Source organism: Alternaria dauci, chromosome 2, assembly GCF_042100115.1.
Source record: "Alternaria dauci strain A2016 chromosome 2, whole genome shotgun sequence".
NCBI classification, from domain to species: domain Eukaryota; kingdom Fungi; phylum Ascomycota; class Dothideomycetes; order Pleosporales; family Pleosporaceae; genus Alternaria; species Alternaria dauci.
The window spans coordinates 4,768,483-4,786,408 of NC_091273.1; the positions used below are offsets into that span (position 1 = coordinate 4,768,483).

Genomic DNA, 17,926 nt, shown 5'->3' on the forward strand with positions numbered 1-17,926 from the left:
GAAGACTCACGGGACTCATTGTCAAGAAAGAGCTCTAGCTCATCGTCGGAGCCTGGTTTCTTCTCAAGACTTATATGCCAAGCAGGAGTGCCAAAGAACTATCGCCGTAAGTGCAACACTATGTTTCTGAATCGATCCCGAATATCTTCGAAGAAAAAGAGGCAAAAGCAGTTGCGCTTTGAACACACGCACGATAATCACTCCGAGCATCATGACGTCAGTTCCCAGCCCGTTCAACGCATACCCTCCGTACATCGTCTCCGTCATACCCAGTCCGCTCCGCGAATCGATTTCGACGCGGAAGAAGCGACACCTGTCGAGAGTCCACGGGACGGGAAACGTCATGGCTCAGATCCGTCGATTGGAAGCCCACTCAACTACACATTCCAAATACCTGAAATACGTCGTACATCTGTTACACCAAACGCAAGTTGGTGTCCAGGGTTCTCCGAGGAAGGCATGATGAGGGCTTGCGGACGAGGCGACCTTATCGCTCCTCAAGACTATTTCAACGATATGCCAGACACGTCAGAGTCTGAAAGTGACCAGCAATCTCAATCGAAGACGCGACACAGATACACCGGCCACATATCACCAAATCCTACTGCCTCATCCTCTCAGTCGGCTGTGTCAAGTCGGATCACATCAGCTGTTGACTTTTTCACTGAAGTATACACCGACAAGCACATCACGCATCAGACTGATAACTCTCACATCGCCGAGGAAGAGCACAGCGACGCTGGTCCAGAAATTGATGATGACCCCAGGCTGCGGAAGATGCTGGGCGGGATCGTGACCACGCCCGGCGAGAATGAGTCGAGTGATAGCGACATGGAGAGAACCAAGAAAAGAAAGAGTATCAAGGAATCAGAGGCTACAGCCTGTGTGCTTGCAGAACGTTTCCAAGGTAAAACAGGAGACGGGGTCAACCATTCAATGGCCAAAGCGTTGTGGTGATGCTACATATATGTTACAGAAGAACTGATGGTACGCGCGCAGCCGGCTTGTCTGGATACTCTGCCCATGTGCGAGTCTACCTAGGAAGCTTTGCTTCAGCGGCAGTTCTGTACATCCTGTAAATATAAGTTGACCGCAATCCGAGGGTGGGATTTTCAAAGTCGTTCTCCCTCTTCTCATGTAGCTTGAATCCAACCTTCTCTAGGACATTCTGACTAGACGCCAGCTCGGTATCGGTATGTGCCTCCGCATAGTCGTATCTCGGCGCCAGCCTGTTCCTAATGTTCCTGTCGTCGCCCTCTACATGTTCATCCTGTGTGTCTCCATTGTGTGCGGCTCGATCGAAAACTTCCGGCATGTAATTCGCCAAATCGCGTCCCGAGTAATGCTCAAAGAACAAGGGCATAAATGCTCGCAACGCTTCGGTAGCGTACCCATGCCCCCAGTACGAGGCGTTGAACATGTAGCCAATTTCTGGAGCGCGAACTGCTCCGACCAGACCGATGACGTCGGGGCCTTCGTGCGGCGCTAGGAGGACGATCGAGAAGTTCCAGTTGCCTTCAACCTGGTGGCACTACCAATGGTTAGTATGAGTACGACCGTAATCGAGGGGAGGATACGCTTACGCCTTGTATCCATGCTTTCGTGTCCTCGAGATCATCTGAAGGTAGAATGGAAGTATGCATCATGACGTCCGGATGCTTCCGCATCAGCAATATATCCTCGGCATCTTCGAGGCGCAGCGGTCGCAACAGCAGCCGTTCGGTCCTCGCGAACAAATTCGGGTCAACCACCACCATCGTCTCCAGCGTGCGGAATGGGTGTTGGAATTCGAGGCATCGCCAGCCGTGTGCTGTGCGCTGATTAAGACTCACATCGTGTCGTGTGTCATCAAGCTGGAGCAAGGCCTGAGCTGTCCGAATGTTGGCCGGAGGTAAACAAACGCGCTCTAACCGTTCTCGGACACCGACAGCTCCAACTTCGAACCACAGCTGTTTCTATACACCGCATCTATAACATCACAACCAATCAAGATGTCGTCCTGAACCTAATCCACCTCATTTCCAAAGCTTCCTCGTCATTTCCGGTCAGCCCCTGACTATACCATGTCGAATTCAATACTTTCCGCTTCCGCGAAGGGAGCCACCTTTCTCATCCTCCTGCAGGTGGCTTCTCGGGCGCTGACGTTTGCTGTCAACCAGGTTCTGTTGAGGTTCCTATCACCAGAGTTGCTGGGTGTTTCAGCCCAGCTTGAGCTCTTCTCCATCTCTGTGTTGTATTTTGCGCGCGAGAGTCTGCGTGTGGCTTTACAGCGTCAGGCACAGGGAACGCAGGCTGTCGTCAACCTTTCGTACTTGGCCGTCCTACTCGGCACGCCTCTGGCGTATCTTCTTGCGCTATTATGGCTACGATCTGATACGCCGCATGTCCCGTACTTTGTGGAGGCGTTGATTATGTATTGTCTGGCCACGTTCTTGGAATTGCTCAGCGAGCCGGCGTTTTCGGCTGTACAGCAGAAGCTGCTCTACAAGGTTCGAGCGTCGGCTGAGAGTTCTGCTACATTGCTGCGCTGCGTCGGTACATGCGGCTCAGCGATCTTGGCTAGTCGAGCTGGTCTGGACATCGGAGTCTTGCCATTCGCTGTCGGACAGTTGGCGTACGCCTTGGCTTTGCTCATTGTATACTCATACAAGACGTGGCCTGTTGCGAAGACCGATGGCTTTTCGCTGTTCCCGGAACGATTGCCATCGACTCAAGAGAGCCCGACGTTGATGAATTACTTCTCGGCTCCTCTTTTGCGACTGACTGCGTCTCTTAGTCTGCAATCGGCTTTGAAGTACGTTCTCACCCAGGGAGACTCTCTTCTTATAACGACATTGGCATCTCTCGCAGATCAAGGCGCCTATGCGCTTGCCTCGAACTATGGGGGTCTGATCGCTCGCATGCTTTTTCAGCCCATCGAAGAAAGTAGTCGAAACATGTTTGCGAAATTATGCGCTGGTGTAGGATTGTCGCCTGCAACAGACAAGAAAGATCTGAACAAGTCGAATGAACAAAAACACAACCTTGCGCAAGCTTCGAGAGTCTTGAGTACCATACTTCGTCTGTATGGAATCATCTCCCTGTTTGCGGTTACACTGGGACCTGAACTGGCTCCTGTGCTACTTTCCATCGTCGCGGGGCAAAAGTGGTCTGCGACCTCGGCCTCGAAGGTGCTATCAACATACTGCTACTACATACCTTTTCTCGCTATCAACGGAGTGACTGAGGCTTTTGTAACCGCGGTGGCCACCAACAAAGAGCTATATGCACAATCTGTTTCCATGGGCATCTTCTTCGCACTCTTCGCAGGCAGTGCATGGTTCTTTATCGGGCAGCTCGAGATGGGAGGCAACGGCGTGGTACTCGCGAACACAGTCAACATGGGCCTGCGCATCGTCTGGAATATCTGGTTTATCAATAGGTTCTTTTCAAGAAACGGCTCCGAGTTCAATATACTCGAGACGCTGCCTTCCCTCACCGCAGTGGCACCTGCTGCCGTCATACCTGCACTAATGCGCATGAAACCTGGGATTGGATTTCTTGGAAGCCTCGGCGTCCTGGGAGACCTGATCAGTATGGGCGTAGTGGCTGGTGTTTATGTTCTACATGTTCTTTTCTTCGAGCGGCAGTTTCTTGTGGACTGCTATCATATGCTTCGGCCATCGCGTCCTACTGAGCAACCGAAGAAATCGAATTGAACGAATATGCCTAGAGTTGAGCGCGCTTGCGGGGCTTGTGGCAGGGCAACACTCGCTTCTAGTTTGAACGAGACCTTCTGGGATGCGCAACAGGTAGTCAATCCCAGTCCCTCCGTGTTGTCTTTGAGCTTCTAGTTGTGATTGGTTCAGTTAGGGTTGTTGCTGACAACAGTCTTCTTGATGTTCACTTGACATCTACCGAGCTTCCCTTTCCCAAAATTGACAGTGATTCGCGATTCACTACAGTAGCAATGCCTCCCACCACATTGCAATTACAGAGCAGGACCGATCTCGCGATCTCTTCCTTCACAGGATCGTCCTCCTTCGTCACGGCCGCGGGCGTTGAAGGCTCCTTCCCAGGTTCATTGTCATCACGTTGCATGATTGGTCGGGTTGCTAGTGCCGAAGATTTCCCTCGTACCAGCAGTGGGACACCCCACTACGTCACCACGAACACTGGAAATTTACCCCAGAAAACACTGCGCATCACCAGACAATGTCGTTGCAACCTCTCAAGTAATCTGGGGGTAATAGAAACTACTTTCCGAAACCTGGGGGTAATCAATATCACTCTTGCATGAGGCGGGATCATCTAGACGCCACTACGAGTTTCCTGGGGGTAAGAGAAACTAAGCCTCGCACTGGAACCGCATCAATCACGCCATTGAGATTCTACGGCTCGCACCGTCTCTTCCGCTTACTTCTTGGCTGACATCTGGAGCACCAATCGCAAATCCGGGGATCCTGCGCTACCAAAATGGTCACGACAAACGAGTCAAGGCACCTCCATGGGTTGGTTGACATGGGCAGTAATGGCATCCGCTTCTCAATCACCGACTTGACTCCAGAGACACGGAGAATTTTGCCAACCGTGTATCTGGATCGGGCAGCTATCTCACTATACGACGCTCAATACGAAAATGGCAAAGTCGTGCCGATTCCGGCAGCTACGATCAAGCAAGCAGTCAAATCTCTGTTGCGTTTCAAGGCGACGTGTGAAGACTTTGGCGTGCCTGAGAATCAGATTCGTATTGTAGCTACGGAAGCTACCAGAAAAGCTAGCAATTCTCAGGACTTTCAGAATAAGATCAAGGATGCTACTGGCTGGACCGTTCAGCTTCTGTCGAAAGAGATGGAGGGCCGAGTCGGAGCGTTCGGTGTGGCAAGCTCGTATCATAGGCCAACAGGGCTCATGATGGACCTGGGTGGAGGCTCTACGCAGATCAATTGGATGTCTAGTCGGGACGGTTACGATGATATTGACATGTGCGAGAAAGGAAGTGCAAGCCTACCGTACGGTACAGCTGCCCTTACAAAAAGACTCGAAGAAGCAGGCTCTCCTGATAGCGATGCGTTTAAGACGTTCGAAAGTCAAGTTCTCACGGACCTCAAGTCTGCAATTCAAGACATAAAGATACCACAGCAGCTACTTGATCGTTCACATTCACCCGAAGGTCTTTCGCTCTATCTGTCTGGTGGTGGTTTTCGTGGCTGGGGCTTCGTACTCATGTCGGAGCATGCGATCCAGCCGTATCCCATACCCATCATCAACGGATTCCGTACTACCAAGGATGCATTCCAGGATACGCAGGCTATACAAGCTGCGGTGCAAAAAGAGGATACGCCAGAAATCTTCCGTGTATCAGCCCGCAGGGCAAGTCAGGTTCCAGCAGTAGCTTTCCTGGTGAATTGCCTGTCGAAAGCACTACCGAGTATCAAGGACGTATACTTCTGTCAAGGAGGCGTGAGAGAAGGCATGTACTTCGCGGAGATGGAACCAGCGAACTGGTCGGACTGGCCCCTAGTGGCTGCCACGAGAGCATACGCTAAGCCGTCTAGCCATGAGTTTGTACAAGTTTTGCAAAGAGCCAGTATGCCTACGCCAACACCGTCGCATCAAGAACTGTTCAGCATCGGCATGACGAGAGCATTCGCGTATACTATGTTTGCACATATGGCTCAAGTCAAGGATCTCCGGGCTGGATCTGCGCTTCGAAGCACTACGACCGGGTTGTTTTCTGCCGCACACGGTTTAAGTCACGAAGACCGTGCGATACTTGCCATCTTTCTCTGCGAGCGCTACGGCGGTTACAGTTCAATTAGTCCTACGGAGCAGGACTTCTACCGCCGAATGCTGCAGCTCGTGCCGGAACACTTGCGATGGTGGTGCATGTACACCGGTCGCGTTGCTTCAGTTTTGGCCAGCGTGTATCCCGCAGGTGTGGTCCGGGAGAAGAGGGTAGAAATGACTTCTCAATGGACAACGACGAAGAAGGGGAACGAGAAGTTGTGCGTCGACTTCAAGTTTAAGAAGGAACCGGATGAACTTGACGAAGGACTCAATGCAGCGCTGAGAAAGGTGGAAAAGGCGGGGAAGAAGAAGAACTGGATAGGAGCACATGGATACAAAGTGCTTTTGACGATCAATGGCAAGGAGTATAGCGAGGATGATGATTAAGGGGGGAGTCTTTGTGCCTTCGGGTCTCCAACAGATTCGTCATGACATGGTCTAGACTCTAGCTTCGCACGAGAATAGCATTGTTCAGCAGAGTGGCGAAGATCGTGAAGAAATCCAGGCCTTTGTAATGGCGCAGCTGACACGGGGAAGCATCGTGACGGGGTGGGCGGTGTATAATGACGGCTTCACTGGTCGTGCAATGGCCATGGCTCGGAAGCGACGGGGCATCGTGACCTGGTGCGGGCTGGATGACTCCCCGCCTCATCACCGACGAGCAGCGAATATGGTGCAATAGATCCTGTAAGGTCCGGAGGGGCACCACGTGCAGCACGCAATCCAGTACCAAGGGGCCACGTACAGTCATGGAAACCGTTTGGAGAGAGCGCCAAGGATCGTGAGTTCTGCAGGACACGTAGTGGGGAGTGTGGTATTGAGACACTACTGCAACAGGTGCAGCTCATGCAGACAGGGTTTGGCACTCTCGGCAGGATTGGGGAAAACTCTGATGCGGCTTTTTTGCAGGTCATGTTCTTTCGAGTACTGAAGCACCGGCTTGGGCGCCCTGTTCTAATTACGTGAAGTCTGGGTGATGCGGTGCAGCGCTAGTGGGCCTACCCATGCACCTCCGCAAATTCGGCTTGCGGCGGGCCAGTTCAGGTACGCCGCCGCCGAGCATCCAGACGACCATGAGACGAGACGAGACGTGACAGCAACGGTTATATAAAGCCAACGACGGCCGCTCTCGCTGCTGGGCTGGAAGCTACTCTCACCGGCTGCAAGCCTCACTCTTCTGTACTCTACCACGTTATCTTGTCATCTCATCCGCATCTGGTTCCTGTTTCACCGTCAGGTACCTGCAAGATTGTAGCGTTGTACCAAGCACACTTTGCTGTCACCCGCATCCTGGCTGGCATCGGACGTGTTGAACGGGTACACGGGCTACTGCAACATCTGCCTGTACACAATTTGCTCTCCCGATTCCGCAGACCCATCAGCAAAGAGCGGTGGATCGTCTGTCCAATTGCCACTACTATCCTTATCCGAAGCGGTGATTGACGGCTGCGGCTCGTTGGTTGTACTGAGAGGTAAGCTAGCGTTCCTGCATCATGGCATTTTACGAGGCCCGAAATAGCGGTGCATCTGACAGTCTTTGTATATTTCTATCGACTGGCCCGACTAATTATAATTTTGTAGTCTTGGTTTCGACTGCCCCTCTACTGAACGCCCCACTATCGCGCGATCGACCAAACTCGCTGCGCTTCTTTACCACGCTTGACGCGTCTCACCAAGCACGCATTTCTACCAGGCATCGCCCCAATCGCTACACAACATCTCTTTTAGAGAACTCACAGTCCAATTGCACACGCCCAGCATGGCTTCCACACCAGTCGACGCCGCAAATGGCCAACCGGCTCAGCACAAGCAGCTCGAGCAGCTCCTCCACACCCCAGACCGCCGTCCGTCGCCTCTGCCCACACATTTGAGCGCCCCAGGCTCGGGGAGCTCGACGCCGCGAATGATCCCCCAGGAAGGCTCGGGCGGTTCCGGCTATGTTGCTCCCGTCTTCGAGGGCAAGGCACAGCAGATGGAGGCCGTCATGGACGGCGTCGAGGAGAAGGGCTTCATGCCCCCAGAGCTCGTCGAGTCAGAAACAAAGTGGTTCTACAACGAGCTGGGCATTGACGACATGTACTTTGCTACCGAGACGGTAGACGCGTAAGCATGGCTGCAATTCCTCTTCCACGGCTGCGCTAACACATGTTACAGAATCATCAGCCACATCCACTCGCTCTACGCCGCAAAGGTCGCCGCATACGCCAGAGACGACAAGCGTCTTGAGATCAGGCTCGACAAGGAAGCCGCTGACCACGCCGTATACATCGACACCAGCAGGCCCGGTGTTAGCGTCATCGACGGCCCTCAATACGAGCAGCGCTTGGGCAAGAAGTACCTGGCCGTATCCAAGCCCGGTCTGGCATACCGCGTAGAGAGCTTCCGCTCAGAAAGCCCCCTACCAGGAAGCGAAGACCAGCAATTGCGATGCTACTTCGTCTACCAGTGCGACTTTGTCGACCCCAACCCCAGCGAGACGGAGACCAACATTGAGAAGATTGGTGACAAGCGTTTCCTGCAGAAGGCGACCAAGAACACCAAGGAGGTTTACCAACAAATTCTCCAGGTCGCTGTAGAGCGAACAGGCCCCGTCATTGACCATTTCGACATCGAGGGCTCGAGAGACAAGCGTCTGGTCGTTGGTTTCAAGCGCGGAAGTGCATTGGGTCTTTTCAGTGCCTTGAGTGATCTGTACCATTACTATGGCCTGACCACCTCGCGAAAGTACGTCGAGCAGTTCTCCAACGGCTACACCGTCATGTCGCTCTACTTGCGCCCGCTTCCAGGAGCTGCTGGTGCCAAGCACCCACCAATCGAAGCCTCGATCCACCAGATCACCAAGGAGGTTTCTCTGCTCTACTGCCTTCCGCAAAACAAGTTCCAGACGCTGTTCGCTACAAGCAGACTGAGTTTACAAGAGACCATCTACGCGCACTGCGTGTGGGTCTTCATCACCCACTTCCTCAACCGACTGGGAAGCGAGTACACTGCCCTGTCAGCTATTCTGGACCCAGAAAACAGCGCACATGCCGAGTTGCTTTCCAAGCTGAAGCGCCGACTTCGTGCCGAGACCTTTACCGCTGACTACATCTACGAGATCATCATGACCTACCCAGACCTGGTCCACACCTTGTATCTGCCCTTCGCTAAGACTCACTACGTCCAGACCAGGGGCCAAGAGGATGACTTCCTGCCAACTCTGAGTTATCTCCGTCTCCAGGTTGACAAGGTCCAGACTGATGCCGAGTTGACCGACACCATCAACAAGGCTGTTGCCAACGACCACCACGAGATGGTCATGACCGCCTTCCGTGTCTTCAACCAGTCGGTCCTGAAAACCAACTTCTACACTCCTACCAAGGTCGCCATCAGCTTCCGCCTAAACCCCACTTTCCTCCCATCTACAGAGTACCCTCAGCCGCTGTATGGAATGTTCCTCGTCATCGGCTCTGAGTTCCGTGGTTTCCATCTCCGTTTCCGTGACATTGCTCGTGGAGGTATCCGCATCGTCAAATCCAGGAGTCAGGAGGCCTACTCCATCAACGCACGCTCCATGTTTGATGAGAACTACAACCTTGCAAACACGCAGCAACGCAAGAACAAGGACATTCCAGAGGGTGGCTCCAAGGGTGTCGTGCTTCTTGACTTCAAACACCAGGATAAGGCCCGGGGCGCTTTTGAGAAATACATTGACAGCATTCTCGATCTCCTCCTGCCTCCTACCAGTCCTGGTATCAAGGATCCTATCGTCGATCTCCACGGCAAGGAAGAGATTCTCTTCATGGGTCCTGACGAGAACACTGCCGATCTTGTCGACTGGGCCACCGAGCATGCACGCGCTCGTGGCGCCCCATGGTGGAAGTCATTCTTCACTGGCAAGAGCCCCAAGTTGGGTGGTATCCCTCACGACCGGTACGGCATGACGACATTGTCTGTTCGTGAGTACGTTTTGGGTATCTACCGCAAGCTTAACCTCGACCCAAGTAAGGTCCGCAAGCTGCAGACAGGTGGACCTGATGGCGATCTCGGTTCGAACGAGATCTTGCTCAGCAATGAGAAGTACATTGCAATCGTCGACGGATCCGGTGTCTTGGTCGACAACAACGGTATCAACCACGAGGAGCTGGTGCGCCTAGCCAAGGAGCGCAAGATGATCAACCACTTTGATGTTTCGAAGCTCTCGCCAGAAGGCTACCGCATTCTCGTCGACGACACCAACAAACGACTGCCAAACGGGGACCTTGTTTACAACGGTACCACCTTCCGAAACACTTTCCATCTCCGCAGTGACATGCACTACGACTCATTCGTCCCTTGCGGTGGCCGACCCGAATCTATCGATCTATCAACTGCCAACAAGCTCATTGTTGATGGCAAATCGGTAATTCCATACATTGTGGAAGGTGCTAACCTCTTCATCACACAAGACGCCAAGCTCCGCCTCGAGAAGGCCGGTTGCATTCTATACAAGGATGCTTCAGCCAACAAGGGAGGTGTCACGTCTTCTTCACTTGAGGTCCTTGCATCACTGGCATTTGACGACGAGAGCTTCCTCAAGCACATGTGTGTTGGTGAAGACGGACAGGCCCCAGAGTTCTACAACAACTACGTTCGCCAAGTGCAGAAGACCATCCAGAACAATGCACGTCTTGAATTTGAGGCCATCTGGAGGGAACACCAGAACACTGGTCAGCCTCGCAGCGTCCTCAGTGACACGCTCAGTAACGCGATCACGAAGCTGGACGAGGAACTGCAGAACACTGAGCTATGGCACAACGTCGAGTTCAGGGAGTCGATTCTCAAGGAGGCGCTGCCAAACATCTTGCTTGAGAAGATTGGCCTGGATAAGATCATCAAGAGGGTAAGTCATAACCAACACTGTGCAATTGAAGCATAAACTAACAAACATGCAGGTACCGGACAACTATCTTCGTGCCATCTTCGGAAGCTACCTTGCCAGTCGCTTTGTTTACGAGTACGGCGTATCGGCCAGTCAATTCGCCTTCTTCGACTTCATGAACAAGCGCATGGCGAAAGGCAGCAAATCTGTTGCGCACTAAGCGGCTTTCATGAGGGTTAAGCATGAGTGTCGGGGCTCAAAAGGCGTTAGGGAATGGATTCAAAAGTTACCTCAGGAGGGTCAAAGATATTCTCCGACCAGAGACATGGACGGCGCTTAAGGGATCCCATCGTATGGGTACTGGAATGGGCGGCTATTTTGGCTGTACCAACGAACGATAGATGAATACAAGTGATTCAGTTCATGGCTATACTACAAAGATGCTCAAACATTTGTCTGTGCCTGCAGCTAGATTCTTGTGGTTGACCTCAATCATCCCGATAACATGGTAGGGCTGCGGAGAGCGGTGAGTTGCGAAGTAGGCACACAAGCTGAGAAGCAAAGGATGCAGAGCTGAGTAGGCTATTCCAAAACGAAACAGCCTGATCGGGAAGGTTGATCCTCGACATAGCATGAGTTGTCCTAGCGGATCTCTCATTGGCTCAGCTGACCTTGCCATGTGTTGTTGTGATGAGACACGTCCTCCGCCTCGCTTGAGAGTTTAAAGTGGGAGCTTCCCCCGCCCATTCTGACCTCGACCGCCCACTCTCAACAACGATCTTTGTCGCAATCAAGAACCGCGCCTGGAATACCCTTACCAGTAGCTGCAAGTAAGTCGCCTGCGTTTTCCCTCCTATCTGTCTATATTGCTGGCGCAAATCCCCATGCATTCGCCTGCTTTTGTACGCTTTTGAGTGGCACCTCGGCGTCATGCCAGCGGCTTTACGAGCGCGTTTTGCATAACGCGCTTCTCCTATTTTCTTACTACGCGTGTAATGGTCGCCTGAGTTTTCTTTCCTTGTACTTCGGTTTTGAAAGAGATGGCTCGTTGGCAAGCTTCGCATTTCGCGCACTGCTTCCACACTACGCGGCACGCGTGCTGACTTCCGTCATTCAGCTTCGACTCACCACTCCACCCGCCACAGAGCCACTCCAAAGTCGCCCATTTACTACTTTGAGACTTCTGGAATAAGCAAGATGGCAGCAACTACGCGCGCGACAACTGGTAAGCTTCCTCACTCCTTCACAGACTCGACATTGTACACACTGCCTTGCACTGCCCCCGACCACGCCTCGATACCTCGATTGCCCTTCTCGAACAAACGCAGCAACGTACTGACTTCCCCACAAAGGCAACTCCAAGCCCCGTCTTGTTCAGCAGATTGAGAACGCAATCGCACCCACAAAACGCAGCACGACTACCAAGGCCAACACGTCGAAGCCCCGCACCAGCAAGGTAGCTTCTGGCCGCGTTGCTAAACCCAAGTCTGCCAGTACCACGACTACTACCAAGAAGACTACTACGGCTAAGAAGCCTGCTGCCGCACCAAAGAAGACCACTGGTGCGAACGTGAAGACAGTTAAGAAGCCGAGGACAAAGACTGAGAAGGTTGTGGATAAGATTGTTGGAACGGCGGAGCACATCGTCGGTGACGTTGAAGGCAAGCCAGGAAAGAAGGTAAGTCATTTCTACACATTTAAAATAATAGGGAACCGTTTTAGCTGACGCTCTTTTTCAGGCTGCAGGTACTGCCAAAGCACGAGGCACAGATTCGACCACCACGCGCGCCGCACCGCGAACTCGAGGCGTCAAGGCTTGAGAAAAGTACGGCGTTCGTTCGTTCGTTCTATAGAACTTGATCGTTGCGGCAGCGTTTTTCTTGCTACCTGCCTCGCTTGCATCGTCATTTGTTTCTCTGTGGAGCGAGAGACATGGTGTCCACCATATCTCCCTTCGGTTATGAGTCACGATAGCTATGTTTCTTTCCTAATTGTCAGCGTTCATGTTCGGAAGTGTATGATAAGATACCCAGGCGTTTTTGATACTTTTGTTGCTAGACAACAGGACTGTTATAAACCAATATATCCGGATATGCCTCACCTTGTTTACCTATTCGTGATGCTAGGAGATGAAGCGGTCTTCGTGACAGATCAACATGTATTGGCAGAAACTTGCGGCATAAGGGAAAGTTCGGGTGTATGGTCTACATAACAAATTGGTGTTCGCTCATACATCTTCGATACAATCAACATTCAGAGTACCAGATCCCCATCCATTCAACCATCTTTGTCTTACTTGAACGCAACTCTAACCTCCTTGGCAGGCTGCAGCACAATATCAGCATGCATTCCTGGTTGTGTACCGCCCATCCTATTCTCCACCGTCTCAAACCGCTGGAACAGTCTCACAAGCGTATACCCCATCTCCGTAAGTGCAAACTGCTGACCGATACAGATCCTAGGTCCGCCGTTGAACGGAACATAGGTCCAGCTCTTCGGGGTCCAAGAGTCCCATCGGTCGGGCGCGAAAGTCTCTGGGGGAGGGAATGAGCGGGAAGTAGGTGGGTATAAATCTGCACGGCGTTGCATAACAAGGGTCGAGTAGCCGATTGGTGTGCCGGCGAGGATACCGATGGGTTGCGTGCCGTCTGAGCCGCCGCCGGTAGGGAGTGTCGTGTCTCTGAGGGCCATGCGCACGTTGTATGGGACAACAGGGTAGAGACGGAGGGTCTCGTTTAGAATGTGTTGGAGGTATTTCATGTTTTTCAAGTCCTCGTAGGTTGGCTGGCGGTCGGGACCGACTGTTTGCAGGATTTCTTGACGCAGTTTGGCGGTTATGGTCGGGTCTATGGAGAGGTGGTAAATTACCCACGTCAGGGTGCAGGCTGTTGTGTCGCGGCCTGCTAGGAGGACGGAGACAATTTGATCGCGTAGCATGTCTCGATCGCGCGTGTAGCCGGCGATGGCGTGGAGAAATGTGTAGCCTTCATCGTGGTTTGTCTTCTTTTCGAGCTCTTCTGGAGAGAGTGCGAGGGCTCGGTCAATGAAAGTGGATACGAAGTCGTTGATAACCTTGATGGAGTCGTAGAAGCCCATGCGCTTTCGAGGGATGAGCCAGTTTAGAGGTCTGCTTGGTGTTAGTAGCGAACACCAGGTATGTGAGCAACTTCGCGTACCCGACTTTAGCTACGAAGCTCATTACACGCTGAGCATTGTAGAATGCATCTGCGAAGGCTGTTTTTGGCTCATCCAAACTTCCCACACTCTGGCCAAGTAGGAAATGTGTAGCTGCGTCCAGTGTATACCTGAACATCATGTCAAGCGTATCAATCTCCTCGCTCTCAGCGATTTTGGAGATGAGGATTTGGGTATGTTGTTCGAAGATGTCAATATCGCTTAGGCGATCTTTGACAAACTGCGGCCGGATAAGCTGTCGTGAGTTATGCCAGAGCTGTCCGTCGGTAGTAAAAATACCTATTCGAAGGTTGTTAGTTATGCCTTGCAGCGGCGGACCTGGACTTCCACGTACCGTTGCCCAAGAAAGTATGCCAGTCCTTCCTAAACTGCTCTCCCTTGCCATAGTCCTTGAACTGCGTCGCAAGAATGGCCTTGATGTTCTCGGGATCTGCGGTCAGAATCACGCGCTCGCCTATGCCAGCCTCGATTGTGTATCGCCCTGGTCCACACCATTTCTCGAACATGGCCACCCACATTGCGTATGTCTCGTCTTTCAAGGCAAAGGTAATGATTTCATACGCCATGTCGAGGCCATATGGGAAATATGTCCTTCGGACTGGCGCTCGCGCGCCGAGCTTGCGAATTCGCGCATTGACGGAGAGTCTTTGTATGACTTTGTAGCTAAGGAACAGGACGACGGCGGCGCCGAGTAGGTAGGAGGTCGAGATACTGGTGCTCTTGAGTTCGGCCATGACAGGCAGAGACGGTGGCTAGAGCTTGAAGCGCTTCACAGGTTGTCAGTACGCATATATGGTAGCATTCACATGCAGAGTATGTGCCAGGCCGAATAGACTGCCGACGGGTAAACGACGTACTTTGGGTTTTCGGGAGGACAAGAAAGCGGAGTTTTGACAGCTGCCTTGATCATATCAGGAGCCAGCAGCCAATTGGCGCCGTGGGGCTATCCTTTGGTCATGGCACATGAGCTTGCGATGGCCTCTTGCATCCAATGCCTGGTGCAATCAGAACGTCGTATGCTCCATCGACACCTCGGTATGACATCTGGTAGCACGCGTCCCGCACGACTCGCTATTTTCGGCGTAGACACTTTATGCTAGAGGCTCGCGTAGCCATGGTACGCTCATGCATATCCATCCCCGACTCTCTGTAAAAGCGGGGAAGGGCGATCGCGAGAGAGTTGGACAAAGTGGGGATGGTGACATCGTGCCACTTGGGTCAAGTCTGGAAGCCTTGGAGATCCGATATCCGTGCTCATGATGCGGTAAGTTTATAAAGGTCGAGCAGCTCGGCAGCTCCCTGTTTGTCGTCTGTAGAGGCTTTGGCCGTTTGCTTGCCAAAGGAGGTGCGCTGCAGATGCCTTCCATCAGCTCATGGCGGACCGCCCGGACTGCCGAGCCGGCGGCGGCAGCATCAAGCCGTCACTAGAAACCCGTGTCGCGCAGCGACCCCAGAGGATTGGTAGAAATGGAAAGGACGCGACGCAAGGTTGCGCATCGCAATGTCCTGAAACTTACTTTGAAGCTGATGGAAGTCATCTTTTATGGACGACGAGGCTGGAGTTGGACGCCTGCACGTCATCGTGCTTCTGCTCAGGACCTCATGCCCCACTACCTCGCATCCATAACCTCGCGACTAAGAAAGCCACCCAAGGTTCACATTTCAAGAGCCGCAAGCAACGCTATACACTGTATACCAGGCATTAATATATTACTCTCTGGGACTACCAGGGGCATCGCGGTAGCTGTGGCTGAGTGAGGCCATTCGGGGCTTACGGATCGGGCCTACCCAGGTACATTTCCTTGCGCCAGTCTTCGTTCCAGTACATAAATTGCACTTCATCATCAATTACTCCTATTTATCGAGGTGTTCTCAGTCTTTCCAAGTCTTCGTCTGATTTGTTTGCAATATGAAACCTCTTGTATTTACCATATCGTCTCTTCTCGTTTCTTCAGTAGCCACTATTTGGCCGATACCTGTTTCTCACGAGCATGGTAGCACCGTTCTCTTCATCTCGAAAGATGTACCATTTAACTGGTACGAAGCTGGCGCAAGAAATGTAGGCTCAAACATAGATCAGGTTCTCTTTCTCTTCGCATCAAATTCTAACAGCAGTCCCGACGTACAGGACAGCAGCCAGCTCAATCTGCGCAAGACTTACACAGAGCCAGTACTTAGCGAAGCATCCAACAACTCTACCCAGGGAGGCGTTACAAGCGAGGATATAATCGAGTACGCTATCGGTTCTACGTGGCAATCAGTTTTCAAGAACAACTTTTATCCATGGAAGTTTCACCCTAGGAACTGGGCTGAGCCATCCCCAAGCGCGTCAAACGCAACATACGTCTCTCGCGTCAATGTCAATTTGCTCAAAGCTGATCAGCCGAATGTTGCTAAACCTCTCGCTGGAGAGGTTGATGAATCCTACAGTCTGATTTTGACAGAGCAGGGTGTTGCAAGCATCAGCGCAAACACTAGCATCGGAATAGCACGAGGCTTGACGACATTCACACAGCTCTTCTATGCACACTCCAATGGGCAGGATGTATACACGCTCTCGGCGCCTGTGCGGATATTCGACAGTCCAAAGTTCCAGCACCGTGGCATCAACCTCGACACCTCACGACACTACTTCTCTACCGCCGACGTCAAGCGGCAAATCGAGGCGGCTGCTTACAACAAAATGAACCGATTCCATCTTCACGTAACGGATAGTCAATCCTGGCCTTTGGAAATTCCCGCCCTGCCCGAGCTCTCCGCAAAAGGAGCCTACCGTCCGGACTTGGTCTACACAGTAGACGACTTCAGAGACTTCCAACGCTACGCAGCGATTCAAGGCGTGCAGATGATTACCGAAATCGACATGCCAGGCCATACCTCGAGCATACACCACAGTTTCCCAGAACTAGTAGCTGCGTTTGACCAACAACCAGATTGGAACACCTACGCCGCCCAGCCGCCATCCGGCACACTGAAGCTCAATTCCACCGCCGTCTACGATTTCATCGAGGAACTGTTCAATGACTTGCTACCAAGGGTGTTGCCGTACTCATCGTACTACCACACCGGCGGCGACGAAGTAAACCGGAATGCGTACTTGCTCGATGATACGGTCAGGAGCAACGATTCGGCCATCCTGCAGCCGCTTATGCAGATATTCATTGATCGGACCCATGAACAGGTACGCGCCGCAGGACTCACACCTGTAGTATGGGAAGAAATGCTGTTGGAGTGGAACTTGACACTCGGCTCCGACGTGATTGTGCAGTCGTGGCAGAGTGACGAAGCAGTTGCACAAATCACTGCAGCAGGCCACAAAGCCTTAGTTGGAAACTACAACTATTGGGTAAGCGAAGCTTTCTTCTACAGATACTCCAGTTAACGACATCATCTCCCCCCACTCTCTTCACTTCCAAGAAACGATGGATCGCGCGTGCTAACAAAGGATAATAGTACCTCGACTGCGGCAAAGGCCAATGGCTCAACTTCGACCAATCGGTCAGCGATCAATTCTGGCCTTATGTGGACTACTGCGCTCCTTTCCATAACTGGCGTCAGATCTACTCGTACGACCCCTTGTCTGGCGTTCCAGCCGAGAACCAGCATCTCGTACTAGGTGGTGAAGCGCACATGTGGGCCGAGCAAACCGACCCCGTCAATGTTGATCGCATGATTTGGCCCCGTGCGGCTGCGGCTGCGGAGGTGCTTTGGTCGGGCGCCAAAGATGGACAGGGGCAGAACAGGAGTCAGATTGATGCGGCGCCTAGGTTGAGTGAGATGAGGGAGAGGCTGGTGGCCAAGGGGATTGGTGCGGAGCCGATTCAGATGCCGTATTGTACTATGGAGGGGAATGTTTGTCAATTGGGGTTTACCGGGTAGGGCGGAGTATGAAATATTGAGGGACATGTAGTACAAAGGAGCTTGTTTATCCTGATGATGTCGCTGCTGTATCAGATACTATGAATATACCCTTGTTTACGGCATCTGCTAGAGCAGTGATATCAGCGAGACAAACGAGCTCTTATGTAGTGGTAAAGAATAGGATCGTCAAAATGCTTCATACGTATTTCCCCCTCTGTATACGCAACGCCAAGCGCCTTCCATAGCTTTACATCCATGAGA

General features: G+C 52.4%; 6 protein-coding genes across 6 annotated transcripts; 4 read left to right on the forward strand and 2 right to left on the reverse strand.

Annotated features, from left to right (window-relative positions):
* Positions 1 to 1,033: 1,033 nt before the first annotated feature.
* ACET3X_003613 (uncharacterized protein) lies at positions 1,034 to 1,757 on the reverse strand (the record flags this gene model as incomplete). Its single annotated transcript, XM_069448908.1, has 2 exons — positions 1,034 to 1,531; positions 1,584 to 1,757. 2 exons carry the CDS (start codon positions 1,755 to 1,757, stop codon positions 1,034 to 1,036), a joined length of 672 nt encoding a protein of 223 aa, XP_069310160.1.
* Positions 1,758 to 4,455: 2,698 nt separating this feature from the next.
* On the forward strand, positions 4,456 to 6,156 carry ACET3X_003614 (uncharacterized protein; the record flags this gene model as incomplete). Its single annotated transcript, XM_069448909.1, has 1 exon — positions 4,456 to 6,156. One exon carries the CDS (start codon positions 4,456 to 4,458, stop codon positions 6,154 to 6,156), a length of 1,701 nt encoding a protein of 566 aa, XP_069310161.1.
* A 1,372-nt stretch (positions 6,157 to 7,528) lies between these two features.
* Positions 7,529 to 10,829, forward strand: ACET3X_003615 (uncharacterized protein; the record flags this gene model as incomplete). The annotated part of the gene is made up of 3 exons (XM_069448910.1): positions 7,529 to 7,872; positions 7,924 to 10,630; positions 10,683 to 10,829. The coding sequence occupies 3 exons, from the start codon at positions 7,529 to 7,531 to the stop codon at positions 10,827 to 10,829; spliced, it is 3,198 nt and encodes a 1,065-aa protein (XP_069310162.1).
* A 285-nt stretch (positions 10,830 to 11,114) lies between these two features.
* ACET3X_003616 (uncharacterized protein) lies at positions 11,115 to 12,429 on the forward strand (the record flags this gene model as incomplete). The annotated part of the gene is made up of 5 exons (XM_069448911.1): positions 11,115 to 11,135; positions 11,337 to 11,439; positions 11,727 to 11,834; positions 11,962 to 12,287; positions 12,349 to 12,429. The coding sequence occupies 5 exons, from the start codon at positions 11,115 to 11,117 to the stop codon at positions 12,427 to 12,429; spliced, it is 639 nt and encodes a 212-aa protein (XP_069310163.1).
* A 472-nt stretch (positions 12,430 to 12,901) lies between these two features.
* On the reverse strand, positions 12,902 to 14,538 carry ACET3X_003617 (uncharacterized protein; the record flags this gene model as incomplete). Its single annotated transcript, XM_069448912.1, has 3 exons — positions 12,902 to 13,736; positions 13,786 to 14,083; positions 14,139 to 14,538. The coding sequence occupies 3 exons, from the start codon at positions 14,536 to 14,538 to the stop codon at positions 12,902 to 12,904; spliced, it is 1,533 nt and encodes a 510-aa protein (XP_069310164.1).
* A 1,175-nt stretch (positions 14,539 to 15,713) lies between these two features.
* Positions 15,714 to 17,683, forward strand: ACET3X_003618 (uncharacterized protein; the record flags this gene model as incomplete). The annotated part of the gene is made up of 3 exons (XM_069448914.1): positions 15,714 to 15,863; positions 15,933 to 17,150; positions 17,258 to 17,683. 3 exons carry the CDS (start codon positions 15,714 to 15,716, stop codon positions 17,681 to 17,683), a joined length of 1,794 nt encoding a protein of 597 aa, XP_069310165.1.
* Between the last annotated feature and the right edge of the window lie 243 nt (positions 17,684 to 17,926).